General features: G+C 40.0%; 1 protein-coding gene and 1 pseudogene across 3 annotated transcripts in view; both read right to left on the bottom strand.

The window, feature by feature from the left end:
• Nucleotides 1-21,977, bottom strand: part of CDIN1 (CDAN1 interacting nuclease 1) — a 235,866-nt gene that overhangs the window by 25,753 nt on the left and 188,136 nt on the right. For 2 of the 3 annotated variants that reach the window (XM_053595280.1, XM_053595281.1), the window contains exon 11: nucleotides 13,481-13,504. The exons of the other annotated variant lie outside the window; for it this stretch is intronic. In XM_053595280.1, the coding sequence (XP_053451255.1) occupies nucleotides 13,481-13,504 (24 nt within the window). The remainder of the gene's footprint in view (nucleotides 1-13,480; nucleotides 13,505-21,977) is intronic. 3 annotated transcript variants of the gene reach the window in all.
• On the bottom strand, nucleotides 13,347-13,437 carry LOC128589573 (uncharacterized; annotated as a pseudogene).

Below are 21,977 nucleotides of genomic sequence, written 5' to 3'. Positions count from 1 at the left end.
ACCAGGGCAGGGAAATGAATAGAGACATCCGTGTCTGGCACTTCAGGGCCTTCCTGGTTTGAAACTCAGTGCAGTAGGCAAGTGCAAGAATGAAAGTGGAACTCAAGACGATCTAACCTGAGGATACAACTTTGGAAATTATGTTGAAGACAGGTATATAGACAAGAGTTTGAGGGGAGTAAGAAGAGAGGGGGTATGAAGATGGAAACCTGGGACCAGCAATGCCAGGGGCAGACAGAGGAAGGGGAAACAGCAAAGAAAAGTGGAGTGGGCTTGACTGAGGGAAGGAGAGCCTGGAAAGAGTGGGATTAACAGTGTCCAAGAGAGGACCACGGTCAAACACGGCAAGGAACCAGACATCTCTGCTGGGTCTGAAACCAGAAGATTCTGCAGGAACAGTTAAGGCCCACTGGTAAGGGCTGGAGAGAGACTGAGTACTGGGGCTCTTTCAAGGTGTTTGCTGGTGAAGAAAAGAATAGATATGGGGCGGTGCCTGTGGCTCAGTGAGTAGGGCGCCGGCCCCTTATGCCGAGGGTAGCAGGTTCAAACCCAGCCCCGGCCAAACCGCAACAAAAAAATAGCCGGGCGTTGTGGTGGGTGCCTGTAGTCCCAGCTGCTCGGGAGGCTGAGGCAGGAGAATCGCGTAAGCCCAAGAGTTAGAGGTTGCTGTGAGCCGTGTGATGCCACGGCACTCTACCCGAGGGCGGTACAGTGAGACTCTGTCTCTACAAAAAAAAAGAATAGAGATGAAGGAGGATGGTCGCAGTTCAGATGAGGGATGAGCGGCACTGGGTATGTTGGTGGCCTATATACCGGGGTCTAATACAATCTTGTGTGTCCCGAAGCCCTTGAGCTTATGGAAGATCACAGACTCTCAAGGATAAAAGATTATGTATATAAGTAGAATAAAAATAAGAGATTACCACAATGAGAAGTGTCCCCTGGGGTGAGGGGAGGGACAAATGATTACAATGTAAAAGTCTCCAGATCTACCATAATTTCAGAAATATTATACTTTTTTTTTAAATAAGAAAAGGTAAGTAGCATTCTTAATAAGGAAACAAAGAACATAACCCAATTTCTATTAGTCATTCACTATGAACACTGTTATGAATTCATGGGATTGAGAAGATTTCATCTAAAGGAATAAAACGTTACTTTCAAACTATGTATTTCCAGCATTGTTGCCTTAAACTCTAATTAAAAATGAAATCGACTTTACATTAAGTAAACGCATGCTTATTTATTCTAAATATTCTTTATTTGCTTCACTTTCATTTTCTCTTACTTTATGAACACTGTCAGTGCCTAACTCTTGAAACCTGTGCAAAGTCAGGATAAATGAGCTTTATATTAAAATGGGGTTATGTCTCCACATTTGGTGACACTTGCTGATCTCAATTTAATGAGGTCGTAGGCAGAATTACTAAAATACTGCCCAATATTCTGAATGGTCTCTTACAGGTGTCTTTACCACCATCACGGGTAGTGTGGGTTTAGCTGTTTTTATGGTGTAGTGTGTGTCAAACTAACAAGTCATAACAAATAGAGGGGTAAATTGAACCTTGGGCAAGTGGTTTCTCAGTTACAATAAATCTTGTGTTCAAGAATTATGGCTTAACTACCAATTCTTTCTGTAAAAGGAATTTGAACTCCTGAGAGGTACACAACTTCCAATTAGTTATATGCACAAGGTAACGGGAATGGTTTCTTCATGGGTCACTGGAGAGCAAGTTTTCAAGTTGCAATGTGTAGAGAAGTCCCAAGTCCAATCACCAGGGCAGGCTACGAGCAGCAGCTCTTCTTTGAGCTACAGCGTACATGTGCATGTGTGTATCGCTGTAACCTGTATTTGTAGAGGCCTCTGCATTTACCTCATGGATGTCCTAGGCTTCAATTCATGACTATCCTGCTCCCTGGACTAGTTAAATCATGCAAACCTGGAACACCAGTGATTTTCTGATTCCTTTTCAGATGAATAAGCACGGCTCAGTGGGTCAAAGTGGACGGCCTGGCCAACTCTTGGTTAACAGCAGAGCCCAGAAGAGCTCGAGATAGATTATTGAAATGTGTTACCATCACCACTCGGTGCCTCTTATGGTAAATTATTAAATTTATAATTTTAATATGATGAGAACCCAAGTATATCCTGTCCTGGGCCTGACTTATGAATATTTCCCCTCAACAGCCTAGGACTGCCTCCATGTAAATGCCAATCATTCACCTCGATCTCAGAAAAGCACAGAGGTTAAGCATGGCAGAGGTCCTTCCTGGTGAATCTGTATATTTAAACTAACCCTTTACCAGGGTGGCTCTCTGACATCTGAAATCAGCCTCATAGATCATTCAGAAAGATAACTCATCTCCTCACAACCCAAACGAGGTAGCTGTTAAGAGTATTTGACAGTTTCACGTGGGCAGGGAAAAGCCCTATGCAGGTAGTCTCACAAAATCAGCACAGGAGTTGTCTGGAAAGCAGTGTCTGCAGGAACTCCAGCGTAGTGGTGGTTAAGAGGCCTTACGGCGCAACAATTATGTTTATGAAACAGGAGGAAAAAAATAGCAAAGGGAGGAGAAATTATCAAGCATCCAAAGAAATCAAGAAAGAAACAGACAGGGAATTTACTTAGCAAGCAGAGCCAAAGGCAAAGAGGCGAGACTGGATAACTCCATGTTTAAGCCTTATTTCATATAAGATACAACTGAATTCCAACAACAAAAGATCTCTGTGAAAGGGTGAGATTTTGTCCACAGAATGAGATAGATTATTCTCTACAGCTACAAAGCAAATATAATAAGGGCAACGGCAGCTACTCGGGAGGCTGAGGCAAGAGAATTGCCTAAGCCTAAGAGCTGGAGGTTGCTGTGAGCTGTGACGCCACAGCATTCTACCGAGGGGAGAATTTTGAGCAGATAGATTCTGAAGTAAACAGGGGCACAAAGACCAGTGATTGTTGTACCTTTTAAACTTTTATGCTGTCCAAATTGCATTCTCTGTGTATGGAAAGGAATTTAAATGTGTTGCTTTACAATTGCTTTAAGCAATTATTGCTTGTGAGACTCTGATTTCCATTTTTTTCCTTCTTCTTGAAATAACTGGCCTTACTGCCCAGTTGTCCAAGCTCACCACCCCTGTAAGGCCCCACAGCCACGTGGATACCAATGATCTCCCCCACTGACATCACTACTTCCACCCTTCACTGAACTCCTCAGTAAGCACCAAGTGCCCTGACAAAATCTCTCCTAGAACCCTTGAGGGTAATTTTTAATCTATTTTTTTTTTTTCAGTGAATTTCACCCATTTCCCAAGTGTTCTTTTTTGTTCACATATGTAAGAACGGTGAGGCTCTAGCTATTTGGATCCCACATCTACACTTTGTTTAAGCAAGTAGTTCTGGTTTCATCATGCAACAATTTAAAAATAAGGAACACTCTGGGAGTTACTAAATGAAAAAGCGTGCCATCAACTAACTTGGGGGAAAGGTACCAGTATGATGTTCCCATTTTGACAAAATGCTTAAATATCAGACTGCTGGCATATATGAGTTTAATCTTGGGCTTCTAGGAGAAAATTAGGTAATGTGAAAATTATACACAGGAACCTGCAAAAAACTTTTAAATGGCATTAAAAGAAGAAAGGCTTCCCCGATCCCAACATATGTTTTTACACAAATCTGCATGCTCCAATTAATCTGCCCAACTGCTGGTGTGCGGCTGGACCGCCTTAATCATCTTTGTAAGCACAATGTACAATTTGTGGTCTGATTTCTAGCAAGAAAAGTGCACCTAATTTTGGCTTTCCCCATACTTAAACCTATTTTAGAAAATTAGAATTTAACCATAGCTTTACACAGTCTTAAAAAGAAAAACTGTACGCAGCTGCTGACAGGTCATTGATGTTGTAATACTCTGAGTACCCGAGGAGAGATTTTATAGTATTATCCCAATGAATGGCATAAAAGAGACTTGGATTTTAAAAATTCATCTCCACTTGTCAAACATTATTAGGAAAGGAGGGAAAAAAATAGAGAGTTCTTGGGATGATCTGACACAATGGCATGCTTTTCCGGTCCACCATGTCTGGCTGGCAGAACTCTTTTCTTCTTTAATGTAACAAACAAATGTTTAGTGCAACGCTATGTTTGGAACAAGGCAAATTTTATTTTTTTTAAGCCCTTGGCTCAAGAGAACAGTCTTATGAGAAATGGCTCCTGTGTTTACTGTTATTTGATAATGAAATGTCATATGGCTAAAATACTTCTGTAATAAATTATTTCATCCAATAAAGCCGTCAATAGTTTGGCCAGTTTTAAAATGCAATTTGCATTACAATGCATTCAGAAATCTCTGATGAAAAACTCCTGCTGTATGCATTAGTTCATATCAACACACATTCAAATGGGCTTGCTGGTGGGCTCTCTTTCTATCCTGTTTTAAAGGAGTTGCTTGAGACTTAAAATATCATAAAAATTCAAAACGGAAAAGGCCGTTACCATTTCACAGCTTAGTAGAGACTCATTTCAAAGCAAGAATGAAATGCTAAATTATTTGTGAATTTACACAGTGATAATTTACTAGGAGTGATCTGGCAGTATTACAATGCAGTTTGCACTCATTTTCTTATAAAATGTAAATGGCTGCTGCCACATAAAATTTTTGTTGATGTAATAGTACACTGCTCCCCCACCCCCTTTTGGGAGCAGTTACATCTCCTCTGTTCTGAAGAAAGGGGTGAAATCTTACAGATTCCCCGTCTGGGATGTGAATCGTCCCTCATCCCTTTGTCCAGCGTAACCGTGCTCTCTGTGCTACCCATGTACCTGTTAGTCATCTGCATCATCTGCTCCTGACATTCAACCATGAACATCATCAAAGATCCAGGATCACCCGAAGCAAATGATCCTCTTCTGATGTATTATCAGAAGATCAACGGTAGCCTAACTCTACATTACAGTGAATTTTTACAGTGCTGTTTATCATTTTATCATAATTTAGGTTATAAATACAGGGGGTGAGAATTACTTTTATTTTGGGAATTTTTCATGGTACATTAAGATGACTAGAGATACCCTTAAAAAAAGCAATAGCCCAGTTATAACCTAAGAATACGGGGAAGGGCGAGAGGGAGGCAAGGGAGGGGGGAGGTGGGTGGAGGGAGGGTGATTGATGGGATTACACCTGCAGTGCATCTTACAAGGTACATGTGAAACTTAGTAAATGTAGAATATAAATGTCTTAACACAACAACGAAGAAAATGCCAGGAAGGCTATGTTAACCAGTGTGATGAAAATGTGTCAAATGGTCTATAAAACCAGTGTATGGTGCCCCATGATCACATTAATGTACACAGCTATGATTTAATAAAAAAAAAAAAGCAAAGCCTGGTAATTATTGGCCTCATAAAAGAAAACAGGATCCTATTTCCTTTTTTAAATTTTTTTTTAATTTTTTTGAGACAGAGTCTCAAGCTGTTGCCCTGGGTAGAGTGCCATGGTGTCATAGCTCACAGCTACCTCCAACTCGTGCTCAAGCTATCCTCTTGCCTTTTTCTATTTTGCTCAGGCTGGTCTTGAACTTGTAAAAATGGTGCAGACTGGCCAATAACCTGCTAATACAAATGTAGAAACTGGATCTTATGCATCTCTGTGCTCCTGGGGCCAAGCATGGAGCCTGGCACACAGTTGAGTGTCTAATAAATACTTGTGGATGCATAAAGAACCACATGAGTAACTGATCTAAGACCATCAAGTTTATGATAATCTAGCAAACAGTGTGTCCAATAAGCCACTATTTCCAGCCTCATTGAGCCAGGATGGCTCCTGGTCTCTGTTCCATGTATTCTTGAATGTGTGCACACTCTAGCTCCTATCTGAACCTTTACAGGGCTGAAACGAATGTCTGTATTAAATTTCTTATTGTTCTTTTATTTTCAAAGGAGCGAGAACATATTTCAGACACTTGGAAAAGAATGGACTCAGGATGCAAAATGGAACCTGTGGTTTCTTTGGATGTGCATGTCATGCACTAATGGTTAGTTCCACGGAGCAGAAGAAGTACTGAAATTAGAATCTGAAGTCAGGGACTCCAGGCCTGCCCCTGACTCTAACTGCTTATGGGATCTCAGGTAATTCATAGAGATTTTCAGGCCCTTTTTTGTATCTGTTATGAAAAGGCTATTTTCTTAGATGATCTCTAAGGACTCACTTAGCCCTAATATCATTACATTTTATTACCATTTTTATTTTTAAAAATTTATTCACTTTTTATTTCAGAAGATTTAGGATGTACAAATGTTTTTCTTACATGGATGAATTGTATAGCAGTGAAATTACTGTGTCTGCTGCTAGAATAGTGTGTGTTATGTCTGATAAGTGGTTTGTAGTCCCTCCTAACCTTCATAACCTGCCCCTTTCTTAGTTTCTGATGCCCATTAAGTTTCACTTCATGTGACCATATACACCCATTATTTAGCTCCCATTTGTAAGTGAGAACAAGTGGTATTTCTTTTCCCATTCCTGAGATGCTTCTCTTAGGATAATGGTCTCCAGTGTCATCTAACTTGCTGCAAAAGATGCTATTTCATTCCTCTTTATGGCTGAATAAAGAGGAATGAAATCATGTTTGTGTGATGGGCACTTGGGTTGATTCCTTTGTATTATTCTTATATCAACAAGCAAATATGAGTACTAGATTGTGATTTCCAAACCAAAAAAAAAAAAAAAAAAACTATTAAAAAATGGTATCTCTGCCTGCTGAAAAAGAACAACTTGAACTCCCAGTTGTAGCATACATTTAAGCCCAATGGAGTGCATGTAGATTTATTAGTCCCATCTACAGTGTTAAACTTAACATGTGAGGTAGCTGAGGAATTTGTTTATTTACCTTTCAATTATTTAACAATTTTCACTGTCAAACTAAATCTAGGTGTGTGTGCTCATTGGTGATATCCTGGGCTGCAGGGAAACATAGGACCTTCTGAAACCAAGTAAAACTATAGATATGTACAAAGTTATACAGAGAGAACATTCATAGCTTTAGTTAATATTTAATTCAAAATTTTAGAAACATCAGCCTAAATCATGGTTTAAAGTCATTCATTGCTTTTAAATGCCTCTGGAGTTGAACTTGGGTTAGATTCCCAGCTTGGCCACACTAGTTCTCTGAACTTGAATAGGCCTCAGTTCTTTTATGAGTAAAACAGAACAGTATTTACCCTACAGGAAAGTTATAAGAATTCATAAAAGAGATACATAGAATTAATGAAAGGAAAATTACTGGTTCAGAACCTACCTTATGACAAGTACTTGAAAAATAGCAAACACATTTTACTTTTTATTTTAGCAAATGGGGATAATCCTAAATCTTTAACTTATCTAAGTCTTCAAGGTTGTTCACTGATAATATCAAATCAACCAATGGGCAGAGATTCCTTTTCAAAAGCTGTTAAGAGAAGGTGAGGATGTCCAATAGGAATCTAACTATACTAGCTAATTCAATTATACTACAACAGATTGAAGCCATTGGTTAAGTCCAGTTTAAAGCCATTTAAAATGTTTTACAGTTCTGGTTTGCACATGTCTCATTTCAAGTAGGTTTCCCAACTCTTGGAGAGCTAATGGGAATTTTTGACATGAAGTTACCGAGACCCAGTAATGGGGTTGATAGAGATGTTTTCTGAGCTTCTTTATAGTTCTAAGGCCCTACCATTCTCTTCTTCCTGAATGCCAAAAAGGATATCCTCTTTAAATGACTCTGAACTCTACTTCAATATTTCAACAATCTCATGTCCCAAAGTCTTCACTCACGATATGATGGGGTGCTTCAGTGTACAGGAAATTGAGACTCACTCTTCCTTTGGAATCATTCTAAACAGAAATGACTATCAGAGTTCTAGATCAAAGACAGATAACTCATTTGAACTTGGAAAGAGTGGCAAGGAGAAGTTGGAAAGAGGTACTCAGTACAACCATATTACAAGACTGGTTACTACACGCCACTCCGGAAAGCAGTCATTTCACTGGGCCATCTGCAGAAGACTATGTCCATACTACCTGATGCATCAACTTATGTAGTTTCTCTCCACATCCTTCCTAAAGAATCTTTGGGAAAGATGCCACATACCTATAGTCCCAGCTAACTGAGAGGCTGAGGGGGTACGGTTGCTTGAGCACAGAAGTTCAAGGCTGCAATGAGCTCTGATCATGCTGCTGCTCTCTAGCCTGGGCAACAGAATGAGACCCTGTCTCTGAAAAAAAAAAAAAAAAAAAAATCTTAAGAAAGAGACTATAGTTTTGCAGTACCTGATGCCCAGAAAAAATCTGGTAACCTAGTCTGGTGCCAGTGTTAAGATTTGAACTTGCATCCTAAAGACTTCTCAATTACTGGTTCTTTCCATCATACCAGTGGTTCCCAAAGCATCAATGAAGAATGCCAAGCAGTTGCATAGGAATCGGCCAGGGAGCCAGGTAAAATGCACAGTCTGATTTAGTAGCTGTGGGGTAGACTCAGGAAGCTATATTTTAAACAGGTACCTCTATTAATTCTAATGTGCAGCCAGGTTTGGGAACCACCCAACTCTCCCTCTGGGGTTGTAGTCTCCAGGAAAGGCTTTCTATAGGGAGTGAGATTTGAACACTGAAAAAAAAACAAAAAAAACTGGACTTAGGTAAAGGCTGGGTTGTGAGATGATCTTTGGTGAAGTAAACTGGCAGGTTTGCAAGAGAATGAGACAGCTGTCTCAACTATAGCAGAGGGTAGTGAAGGATGAGGAAGGCTAGAGATGTATCTAAAAATTATATAGCAAATAGGTTCACCATTTGGAGAACTCTAATACTTGGTTGTGCTTTCCTTACAGCCCTGTGTTGAGAAAGATTCTGATGTGGGGAGTGGTGGTGTACAGCCACATAGCAGCCATGCCAAATTTAAATATAAAACTTTATTTTAAAATGACAACATATGGTGCATTTTATAGCTCATCAAGACTGGCTTTGTGTAAATGAATATAAGATAACAATAAGATAGATAGTAAAATTTAATCATCTTTATCCAATCTTACTTGGCCCCTACAACTCTGTTTTTAATTATAGCTTCATGACTTTTACCTGAATTCCTCAAGTGCAAATACTTTCTTTTAAAATTTATTTTCATCGTATCTTTAGTGTGATGCAGAAAGGAATCTTAAATATTTATTTCGGCATTTTATATTTTTATTGGTTTTTTAAACCACTAAAATTGTAGGGTGTACTTAAGAGTGAGTTGATTCCATACACAGTAAATCAAATGGAGGGCAGAATAAAATGCACACCATTTACAAAGTGAATCACTATAGCTAAAAATATAACTGTTTTCCCCTCCCACCTAAAACCTGCCAACATCCAAATAGCTACAAAATTGCATGCTAGAGAGATGTATACAATGTTCCAAGATAAATACATATAAATTAAACTGGAAAACCTCAAGGTGTTATTGATTAATTCTAAAAAACATTTCACAATCAAGATTCATAGATATTGTTTTTCTGGTTTAAGTATAAGAAAACAAATACAACAATTTCAGAGGTTATGAATGTGGAAAGGAGCCTTATTAAAATATTTTAGATTAAAGCCAGAACAAAAGGAAAAATTGGTAGCAGAGGATGAAAAGATAAGCAACCATAAAAACAAGTTTCAGACTCAATTAAATATCATTAGGAACACAGGCCCTCCCCTCTTCTCTCCACTTTCTCGGGCTGCCTCCCAGACTGGTCCCGTGTCTCCCTCATCCTTTTTCTGACTTCCTGTGCCCCTAGTCTGAGATATCTGTGGGGGTCAGTAGCTTTAGAGCAGGAAAAAGCTGACTATAGCAAACCCAACAACCCTGAAGGGTGGCAGCCATCTGTAATTAGCCCAAGCCAGGCCTGTGGCAACTTGGCACTGGGTACTCAGAATTACATTTCTGAGCAGACTGAACATCCAGTTTTCTCCACAAGGGGCTGAAACATTCTAAAATCAACCAAGTGGAGACCCAGATGGGCTCATTCAAACATTTCAGAGGCTTCCAATTCCAATGCTAACTCCTCAGTACAATGAATTGGGTCATCAGCCATTCCTTTCAATAACCTTTAAAAACCCTGAATTGGGCTCGGTGCCTGTGGCTCAATCGGCTAAGGAGCCAGCCACATACACCTGAGCTGGCAGGTTTGAATGCATCCCAGCCCGCCAAACAATGATGGCTGCAACCAAAAAATAGCCGGGCATTGTGGCGGGCGCCTGTAGTCCCAGCTACTTGGGAGGCAGATGCAGGAGAATCGCTTGAGCCCAGGAATTGGAGGTTGCTGTGAGCTGTGATGCCACAGCACTCTACCCAGGGTGACAGCTCGAGACTCTGTCTCAGAAAAAAAAAAAAATACCCTGAGACGTAGACTTAATGTCTAGAATAGAGTCTGGAACAGAGGAAATGTTCAACACACATCTTCTGAATGTTGCTGAGATGGTTGTGTGTGGTCTTGGAAGCCTGAAGGCCAGCAATCTTTAAATATAAAATAGACATCCCAAAAACAGAGTGAGGGAGGCATTGGGCAATGGGCCATTTTTTTCAGAAATAAAAATCAACAAAGAGCTCTAAAAAGGTCCATCCATCTAAGGTGACCTGTAATAAGGAAGTGAGTTTGTTAGGTTGTGAAGGTGCAGGGATTTATTTTGAAACTGAAATAATGATAAAAAAAATAATTTAAACACATATATGTATTTCTTTTTTCCCTGTAACTAATTTGGCAACAATTATGGAAATATTTTAATCCTATTCACAGGGTTCCATAAATGCTAGTAATGGAAATATTAAACACACTATCTTTTAACATATATAAAAATTAAGGCAAGATAGATTAAAGACTTAAATTTAAGACACAAAACCACAAAAATTCTAAGGAAAACTCTTTTGGACATTAGTCTAGCAAAGATTTATGACTAGGACCCCAAAAGCAAATGCAACAAAAGCAAATAGAAATAAATGGGAGTTAATTAAAATGAAAAGCTTCTGCACAGCAAAAGAAATAATCAACAGAGTAAACAGACAATCTAGAGATAGGAAAAAAACATTTGCAACCTCTGCACCCAACGAAGAACTAATATCTAGAATCTCCAAGAAAATCAAATAGCTCAGCAAGAAAAACCAAATAACTTTACTGAAAGGTGGGTAAAAGACACGAATAGACACTTTTCAAAAGAAGATATACAGATGGCCAGAAACCACGAAAAATGCTCAATATCATCAATCATCAGGGAAATGCAAATTAAAACCACAGCAAGCTATCACCTTATCAGTCAGAATGGCCACTACTAAAAAGTCAAAAAACAATAGATGTCGGCATGGGGATACTTAGTTAGTACAACCTCGATGGAAAACAGTATGGCGCTTTCTCATAGACCTGCAAGTAGATGTACTATTTGATCCAGCAATCCTACCACCGGGTATCTACCCTAAGGAAAAGAAGTCATTACATCAAAAGGACACCTGCACTTGTATGTTCACCACAGCCTAGTTCATGATGGAAAAGATATGGGATCAACCTAAATGCCTATCAATCATTGAACAGATAAAAGAAATGTGATACGTGTGATACATATGTGTGTGTGTGTGTATGTCACAGAATACTACTCAGCCACTAAACAAAATAAAATAATGTCTCTTGTAGCAACTTGGATGGAAGTGGAGGCCATTATCCTAACTGAAGTATTAATAACCCAGGAAAGGAAAACCAGGAACTACCTGTTCTCACTCATAAGTTGGAGCTAAGGTCTGAGTTTAGTGGTTACACAGAGCAGCATAATGGACCCTGCAGACTCAGAAGAGGGTAAGACAGAAGGGGGGGGGGATGAGAATTGACCTATTGTATACAATGTATATTATTTGGGTGATGGGTACACTAAAGGCCTAAACTCATCACTATACAATATCTTCATGTAACAAAACTCAACGTACCCCTAGATCTATTGACATTTTTTAAAACAATGTTCCTGTCAACAACCAAGATAAAGATAATACCTGCTGATAGGTATTTTTTCTTTGTCCCGGTAAATATCGAATTCAGAATATTCTTAAGACGATATAAACTCAAGATCAGAAGTACAGTCTAAAAATACTGAGACAAAAAGATAAAAATAACACCTTAGGCAGCAGTTTTTAAAATTCAAAGTTTACAAATGTAACAGAACATTTTAAAAATTATTTCCGAATGAAGGCAAATAGACAGAACTACCTCATGTGTCAGAATAAGTTAATAATGGCTCACTAGGTCAGGGAGATTGATAACCACTTTTAATATAATTTAAATGGGCTCGTTTTATCTTTCTTTTACTCAGAGGAAGAATTATCTTTCCTAAAAATTCTTTGCTGTCTTTTCTTCCTTTGAACCTGCATTCTGGGCCAGGATTCTATCAATGTCACCTGAAATGAGTTTATTTAACTGAACAAGTGGACTGCAGGAACAATGAAATGACAGAAAAAGTAATCCTTTTAACATGAAGAATAATTTTTTCTTGATGGCTACAGCATGTGCATAACTAAAAAGACAAATAATTTTTAGTTATATACGACCTTGTACTGGCATAGGACAAAGATTTTGATGCAGAATTTAGAAAGTAGAAAGTTAGTTCTAAGAATGAAGGGAGTGTGTTCTCACCCCCAACAAGGTAGATGTTCAGTGAGGAACTAGAAAATAAATGAATAAACAAGACGTTCAAGTCCCTGCTCGTGAATCAGACCATTCCCCATGCTTTGGTTCCATGACCACCATATTGCTTCAAGATTTCTATCCCATACAGACCCAGGGGGCAGGAAGATCCCTCATAGACCCTAAATCTGTGTCATAAAGCTGCTTAGCAATCAAAGCTTCATCAAAGGTTCCTCAGGAGAATGTGAATTGATTGTACTCAAAAACCTAGTCTACAACTATATTAATCTGTCTTATTAAATTACTAATGCATTGTGAAGAAAATAATGTTGGAAAGTAATATTTAAGCCAAAGACATGGGCAAATAAGAAATCAAATTTCCTACTCGGGAGACTGAGGCAAGAGAATCGCTTAAGCCCAGGAGTTGGAGATTGCTGTGAGCTGTGTGAGGCCACGGCACTCTACCGAGGGCCAGAAAGTGAGACTCTGTCTCTACAAAAAAAAGAAAAATAAATAAATAAAAAAAAAAAGAAACCAAATTTCTAAAAGCAGTTTTTTACCCTTTCCACATATGGATTTTCATGATATGGACCTATTTACTGACCAATTCATAGAATAGTTCTAATCTACTGAATTGAAATAAACGCACAGACAAATAAATCAAAACATAAGTAAATCTATGCAGAAACCAAAGAAAAATATTAAACTATTAGGGAAAAAATGAGTGTTATATAAAATTGTGATGTAGTTTCTACACTTGATCTTAGCCAAAAGGCCGAGAAGCGATGTGATGTAGTTTCTAGAAATATCAATAAATATATAATACTTACAAATTATATTCTCCTTGTGTAAACCTGGTAGCAGATAAAATTAGAAAAAGCTGCATGTTACACTTCAATGTCATTGGACCAAGACTTTAGCAGAACAACATTCACCTTTTTGTTTTTAAATAAAAGATACATCAAAACTCCGAAGTTGAAAGGTTAAGTGTACTCTCTGTGTAGCTGATAAATGGAGGCCTAATCTAATCAGGGCCTGTCCCAGGCAGTGCTGCCTGACCCCGCTTCCCGTTTCCACACGAGTCAGATCTAACCAAGATGTAGGCTCTAAGCCTCTGACCTCCTGGAGACCTTGTCCTTGCCAGCCGAGAATTCTGGTTAACAGCCGGGGAACTCATAGTTCAAATCAGGAACATGTGCACTTTGCTAATACAACACATGGCTTTGAAATTAAAATGCAACCTGATCGAGTGCTTCAGGATATTTTAACAACTAGAAGAGAGATTACAGCTAGATAAAACTCGGCTTTCGGGTCATTTTTGCTCCTTCATGTTTCTTCCCATTTCTTTGGACTAGACAAATTTAATTTTATTGTATTTCTTAAGAATTTGCTAGAAAAACAAAAGTTTGGTAAGTTATTTCATGGTTGATTGATCTTGGGAAATGGGGATGTTGTAAGGTTTCTCTGCGACATGTGTCACCTATTAGATAGTTAGCTTTTTCTATTTCCAACTGAGCCAAACAAAATTAATTAGAAAGTGGTTTGAATTACAACCTAAATACAATAAAAAGTAATAAAAACAGAAAATGACATTTAGGTCATCAATAATATTCCTGAGGTAATTTGGCATTGATTTTTCTTGCTCTGTATGATAAGGAGCTTTACAAGTTGTCAAGCTGACAGTTTAACCCCTAGTTGTTGCAGGAGGGACAACTGTAGGCATCAAGAGCACAAATTTCATAATGCGACAGATTTATTTGCTTTTTGTTTCTCACTTTGTTCCTCCTGGAGATCAGGATGTGGGGTGTAAGATGGCCGGAATTACCATGCTTCAAAGCAAGACTACTAATCACACAGTTTTTCTACGAGCCAAATGTAACTATTAAAAAACATGCAGAATCAGAGATTCAGAAGAAACAGAAAAACTCTCAATAGTCTGTGAGTATCTTCTTTTCAAATAAGGGAAATATGGGGATTATGACAATCTTTGCAAAGTCTTCCTAGTCTTCAAATGAAAACCTATTTTTCACTAAGTGAAAAGTTAGATTCTTGGTTGAATGTATTTTAGAGTGTCTGAGGTCCATGAAAATAAATGTTCTGAATCACTTGTACAATTTTAGTATAGGAAAATCCCATGGTACATACTTTTCTTCCTAATAGCTCAACTTATTAATAGTGGGGCGGGGGGAACTGGAGTAGGTATAGGTTTCTTTTTATTTACGTGGATTTCCAGTTTGTTAACTCTTAGAAAGTGTCAGAAAAAGGACTAGTGACCCTTCACCTAAATTTAAATCCTGTCTCAAGTTATCTAAGGGAATTTGATTGTGACTTCTTTTGCACACACATACACACCTGTCAGTTAGCTGCGGGCAGAGCCTGGAGGTGTGGAAAAGTGCTCCTAAACCCAGGTCCCTGAGAGGACTCTTTCCCAGTTGCCAGTACCACAAAGTAGTTTTCTCAGAAACCACAATAAAGAAATGTCTTTACAGTTCAAATTCTGGAGGATATTCCATGCCATTCTAGCTTCTGGTGTGTGGGAAGCACCTTCTAGAGGTGCCAAGGACAATGACACTGCCAGGTGGCATAGATGACCACTTGTCAGAGGTCTGAACTTCAGAACGACAGTTGGCATTGCAAGAACACCTCAAACACTCTGGAGGAGTGGCCGAAAGGCTTACATGCTGAGTGGATTTTGATACCAGCCCATTTATCATACCCGTTGACACGTGCACCTTTAGGGGGTAAAGTCCAAACTTCTTGTCAGAGCTTACAAGATACTTTACTTTGCTGCTTCTCAGAAAATTGGTTCCTGCCACTTTCCCATACATTGCCTCCAAACGAACACTGAGACCCAGCCATACACAATCAGATACAGTTCTCTGAATGTGCAGGCTTCTTTAGCACTTCCATGCTTTGGTTTTTGTGTCTGTTTTGCTTTGTCTGTTCTTTTTCTATCTGGAATTACTTCACCCCATAATTGCTGATCTCCTTTTAGGATGCCCAACCATTTATGTCAGAAGGAAAAGGATCTGGACCTCAGCTCTAGAATTATGTTGTCCAATTCAGTAGCCACTAGCCATGTGTACTACTATTAAAATCAAAATCAATACAATTAAAAATTGGGTTCCTCAGTTGTACTAGCCACATTTTCAGCATTCAATAGTAATATATGGCTAGTGATGACTGTATTGGTCAGTACAGATAGGAACCATCCCCTTATTGCAGAATGTTTTGTTGAAGAGCAGAGATTTAGACAAGAAAAAAAATCGATGGGCTGCTCTGTCCATCATGGGACCAACAGCCCTAAGTTCCCAACAATCCCTCAGAGCCGAGTGCCATTGGTGAGGTGCCAGTCCTCAGTCTGCCTGGGCCCAGATCACTAGACCCACATGGATATTAGGGTTGGAAAAGCTGAACACAAAAAATATACCTGGGGATTTTCTTTTTTCTGAGCCCTGAGAACAGCATGAAGAGTGAGAGACTTCTTAATTATAAAATTCTGTCTAGACATAGGCAGATGATGTACCAGGAAGGGAGGAGAGGATGTACCATTACCATTGTTGCTCCAGTGCTAATAATGTTAGTTTGTTGCAGTAGTATCACATTTGGGGTTATATGTAGTAGGTTTTCCTTTCCAACCTTAGGAATCAACCCACTCTTTTCTTCAGGGCAGCGCCTGTGGCTCAGTGAGTAGGGTGCTGGCTCCATATGCCCAGGGTGGTGGGTTCAAACCCAGCCCCTGCCAAACTGCAACAAAAAAATAGCCAGGCGTTGTGGCGGGCGCCTGTAGTCCCAGCTGCTTGGGAGGCTGGGGCAAGAGAATTGCGTAAGCCCAAGAGTTGGAGGTTGCTATGAGCCGTGTGACATCATGGCACTCTACCCAAGGTCGGTACAGTGAGACTCTCTCTATAAGAAAAAAAACAGTGTCTTCAAATAACTCCTATCCTTTGTTAACCCAATTGTTTTGGGATCTGGAGGTAAGCAGATGTCATCAGAGCATGGTGTTCCCAGGATTTAGGGAGAAGATTGGAAAAGGTCATCCTCTGAGAGTGAAAGTGGAGGAATCAACACATGATAGATTCCTGTTCGTCTTCAACACAAACCTATCAGGGCTTCAGTAGGCCAAGTGCAGTGCCTGGCGCTGGGATGTGATGAGGGGTCGGGCTGAGTTGGTTCCTGCTGAGTAAATGTCATCACCTGTCAGCATAATTCAAGCCCAGAGACCGAAAATGGACTGTCCCCCCTGGGGCTGGGCTATTGCCCCAGATCAGGGTTGGTCCTCAGGGAATTAAATAATATAAACTACAGGTCCGTAATCCTTTACCTGAAACCGTGGGGCCAGATGTGTGTGAGAACTGATTTTGTCAGATTTATAAATATTGTACATCCTGTTATACCCACAGTGGGGAACAACAGCAGCATCCTGTAATCAAACATGTTCGTTCTTTCCAAAGCAAAATATGTCTATTCACATCAAATGAAATTAAGTCTAAATAGCTTCACATGAGTCTGGTCAAGATTTATTGCCGAATATGTTTTGGTGTACCTTATTAAAAAAAAGTTTTCCTGGCTTTTCAGGACTTCAGAATTGCAGATAAGGAACTGTACATTCTACTTGAAAATAGAGGCATGATGTGTTAGCAACAGGGCAACTGTTAACTGTTAGTATCTAGGAAAGGAAGAAGTAAAGAGGGTCTCTAATTCTGACCCAGAATCAAATGCTTCCAGTCTGTTGAGATTTCTTTTAAAAACATTAATGCACAGGAAAGCTGAGTTTAGTTAGTTGCTGTGAGTTTGGTTTGTGTGAGTCTGCCTTCTTCCACCTGCCTGATCCTTGTGCATGGGCAAAATATGGAATGTTGAGGCCAGATTCTAGTCTACAGAGACTTTGCCAAGACACTGCTAGCTTCAAGCCTGGCTAAAAGCAACAGTCGGCCTCCTTCCAGGACTGTGGTTCCTAGTCTCAGCTGTGCACCAGAATCAGCTGGGAAACTACTGCCCAGGCCACAGAAATCAGGACCTCCAAAGGTGGAATCAGATATCAGTGTGCCTGGAAATGTATGTATATATCATTATCTTTTTCAATTGGGGAATAAAATATAAACAAGAAATATAAAATAAAATACCCACCTAGAATGAGACATACAATGACCCAGGTTCCTACAAGTCCCTTTCTGGTCCTTATTCACCTGCCTACCTCCCCTCAAGGCAATTACTACACATACTTCTTATCACTGGGTGTTAGTCTCGGGCATCGGGACTTTGTAATACTAGTTCTCAAACTGGGTAAGCTCTTTGGCCTTACCTGGAGAGTTTTAACCGGCACTGGAGCTGGGCTTCCACTGCAGAGTTGCTGACTTACGTAGTCTGTGGGCCACTTGGGCAGCAGCATTTTTATAGCTACTGGGTGATTCTAATGTGCGGCAGTTTGAGAACCACTGCTCTACTGATTAGAACATTAACTACAACAGATATAGCTCCTATAGGCCAAATAAATACAAAACCATCAGAACTAATCAGGAAGAGATCACCTTTCTCAGGAAGTTAAGATTCAATTCTCTCTCCCTCTTCCCTTCCCTCACTTTCCTTTTTGTTTTCCTTCCTTTCTTTCTTTTTTTTTCTCATTAAGCCACAATTGCTGCTACATATATCAGAAGCAGCTCAAGTTCCATCTATTAAGTCCCCTATTTTTTTCTCCTTGCTTTTTGTTTACATTTTAGGAAGAAATAATTTTTTTTAAAGGTCATGGAACAATGAAAAAGAGAGAGATAGAAAAGGAAAATAAAGGAAGCCGAGTGGGGAAGCAGTACAAGGCCTACGGGAAGAAATAATCAAGAGAAAAGAGAAAGAGAAAAAGAAAATGGGTTCTCTCCTGACATAGTTCATTTTACCCTGTATGTTTACTGCATAAGGACCCAAGAGGGCAAAAGAAACAAAAAAACAACAAACATTGAGGTGGGCACGGTGGTATACCAGCTGACTGTAACATCATTCATTCCACAATTTCTTAAACCTCATAGTAAAGAACACCTTCCCCAGGGCTCTCTGTGTTTTTGGCAAGCAGCACAGCATTTTGGGTGAGAGCTGGGTACCTCAGTCAGACTGCTGGTCCAGCCAGGAAATAATAGTGTTACCTGGAAGAACGTATTCAATTAAATATTTTTTTAGTCTCATGTTTCATTGGCAGTATAATGGAGCTCACCACTCCCACCTGTGATGGTTAATTTTTATGTATCAACTTGGGCTAGGCTATGGTGTCCAGTTATTTAATCAAATGCTAGTCCAGCTGTTGCTGTCAAGGCATTTACATCTCACAATTTAAGTAAAGCAGTTTACGCTCTATAATGTGGGTGGAGGTCATTTAGTCAGCTAAAGGCCTTAGGAGCCAAACCTGAGGTTTCCTAGAAGGGAAGGAATTCTGCCTCAGAAACAGATTTCGGACTTAAGACTACATTGTCAACTCTTTTTTTAAAATTTCAGAATGTTTTAAGGTGCAAACATTCTGGTTACATACATTACATTTGTATAGTTTGAGTCAAGTGCAACATCAACTCTGACCTCAGTTTCCTGCTGGCCTGAACTGTGAGTCTCAGCCCCAACTATCAATTCTTTAAAATAAATCTCTTAAAATATGATTTTGCTTCTCTGGAGAACTCTGACTGATAAACTACCTCCTGAGGTAATAAACGCACGGTGTTGACCAAATGTGGATTCAACCTTAGGTATGATTTTTAGGGTTGTGGGGGGCTTATTATGGTTCCCCTCTTCTGTTGCCACTGGAAGATTCAGGGATGATCCTTAACTACCCACTTAAGTATAATCTCTCATCTCTCCTCCACCTTTTGTAAACTTTTAAAATACTAGGTCTTAGACCAGTTCTCTTTAACTCACTTTATGACAGACCCAGAACATAATTAGGGGGGATATGACGGCCTGGGCAGTCGGTGGTGCACGGCTGGATTACCGTCTTCCTAAGAAACTCTTTCACTCTAGACTCCGAGTCCTTTCTCCTTGGCTCCCTCAGGTGACTTTATAATTCCTCTCATTCCCCTTTGCATTTTCTGCTTTCAGCCAGGTGAGTTCCATTGATCTGTTTCCCCAGGACCTGGCCGTCCCCTCTGTGGAGGCACCAGGACAGCAGCTTCAATTCACCTGTCCCTCCAACCACCAGCTGAAGTGGCTGAATGTATCCAGGTCACTGGACGACAGCACACCCACCTGCCACGCAAGCACGGGGACCCAGGGAAGAAGCTGCACCTCTGATTTCACTTCCAAAATAACGCTTCTGCTCTGTTGGCTCCCAGAGAGGCTGACCAGAGGCAAGCAATTAAAGGGGACAGAGAGAACACTCCAGCAGCTGGAGGCCAGTTCAAATGTTCTCAAGAACAGTTTGAAAAGGAGGCCTGCTGAGTGGAAGGATGTGTTTGTGTATCAAGCGCTGGCACTGGATTAGTCAGCCCAACTCTCATATTCACCAAATTAAGTCAACGAGGCCCAGGAGAGGCCTGGTGAAAGTAGCAACTAAACTGGTCTAGGACTTGGACCAAAGCCCAGGCCTCTCAAAGTCTGGTGTATTCTCCCACCATAGCTCATCGCCCTCTACCAGCTCAGATGGAGCAGCAGCATCTAAAACAATGTGTCCTTTATCACAAGACTAGTAACAATTGTGAAGGCCAACACTCCTGGGTTTCCGCTGGCTGCCCATCAAATCCATAAGCCCAGGATGCCGGGCTCCCCTACATCCCAGCAGGTAAGAGGGGCTCATGGGGAGCCACATGAACCCTGGCTTCCTTATGTGGGTTTCTACAGAGAAACACAATTGAGTCCAATTTCTTAGGCTTTCCAAATTTCTAGTGACTATTTAAAAGAGGACATCAATCCTCGATGGAGGGCGAACAGAAGCACCTTTTTGAACAGCCTCATCCCACAAGCCAGGTGTCCGAAGCACCTCTGGAGCAATAACTTTCAATTTCAGGTTCACACCACACTCCTCACAAAAGACAAAAGGCTAATTTCTAATAACAAAGGGCACATGGAGAAGGTATTTAAGGAGATGTCAAAGCCCTCCCTGCTGAGTTTAATGAAAGTGACCGTTCTGAAGGGCGAAAGTCCAATTACCTATGTGAAACTTTCCAGGTGGCTTTGCTTCAGTGACCTGAACAGGTGGGAGCAGGAGGCCCACCTGCTTCTCTGTTTGCACAGTGACTAATATGTTTATAAACACTTAATAAACATTTAACAGTGTCAGTTCTTAAAAAATAGTTCTTTCACAACTAGAATCCAACAGATTTGAAATTACTGGGTGACTATGTAAGGTCGCTGCTATAAATGGGGAGGGCGCTGCAAATTCAGGGGATGCCAGAATCAAGCTTTACCAACTGCTGGTCCTCGTTACACTAAGTCTGACTCAGGAAGCCCAATATTACACCGACATTACACAGAGAACACAGCACCAGCTGTCACAATTTTATTCCTTACAAATTGCTGCATTGTATCACATTTAAGGGGAACCTTTTCCAAGATTCAGAGTGAGCTTTGAGCATCAAAATTACAGAGTCCTTTTCTGGCGCTGGGAAAAGTGGACATCTACATGCAAAAGAATGAAATTGGTCTCATCTTACACCATATACAAAAATCAACTCAAAATGGATTAAAGACTTAAACATAAGACCCAGAACTGTAAAACCATTAGAAGAAAGCATAGGGAAAAAGCTGCTTAATAGTGGCCTTGACAATGATTTCTTGGATATGACACCAAAAGCACAGGCAACAAAAGCAAAAAATAGGTAAGTGGGAAGGCATCAAACTAAAAGGCCTTCTTCACAGCAAAGAAAATAATTGACAGAATGAAAAGGCAACCTTTGGAAAGGGAGAAAATATTAGCAAACTATATGTCTGGTAAGGGGCTTATATCCAAAATATATTAGGAACTTCCACAAGTCAATAACAACAAAAAAATCCAAACAACTCAATTACAACGTGGGCCAAGGACTTGAATAGACATTTTTTCAAAGAAGACATACAAATGCCAATAGGTAACGTGACATGGGGCTCAGCAACACTCGTCAAATCAAAACTATGATAATTTATTACCACACACCTGTTAGGATGGCTATTACAGGAACAACAAAGATAACAAGAGTTGGCAAGGAGAAACTGAAACCCTTGTAAACTTTTGTAGAAATGTAAAATGGTATGGCTGCCATGAAAAACAGTATGAATTTTCCCAAAAAATTAAAAATAGAAGTACCATATGATTCAAGCAATCCCACTTCTGGGTGTTTATCCAAAAGAACTGAAGAGAGATCTGCGCTCCCATGTTGACTG

This window comes from Nycticebus coucang, chromosome 6, assembly GCF_027406575.1.
Source record: "Nycticebus coucang isolate mNycCou1 chromosome 6, mNycCou1.pri, whole genome shotgun sequence".
Classification (NCBI taxonomy): Eukaryota; Metazoa; Chordata; class Mammalia; order Primates; family Lorisidae; genus Nycticebus; species Nycticebus coucang.
Note: the sequence above shows the minus strand (reverse complement) of the source record. Positions and strands in the feature narration are given on the sequence as shown.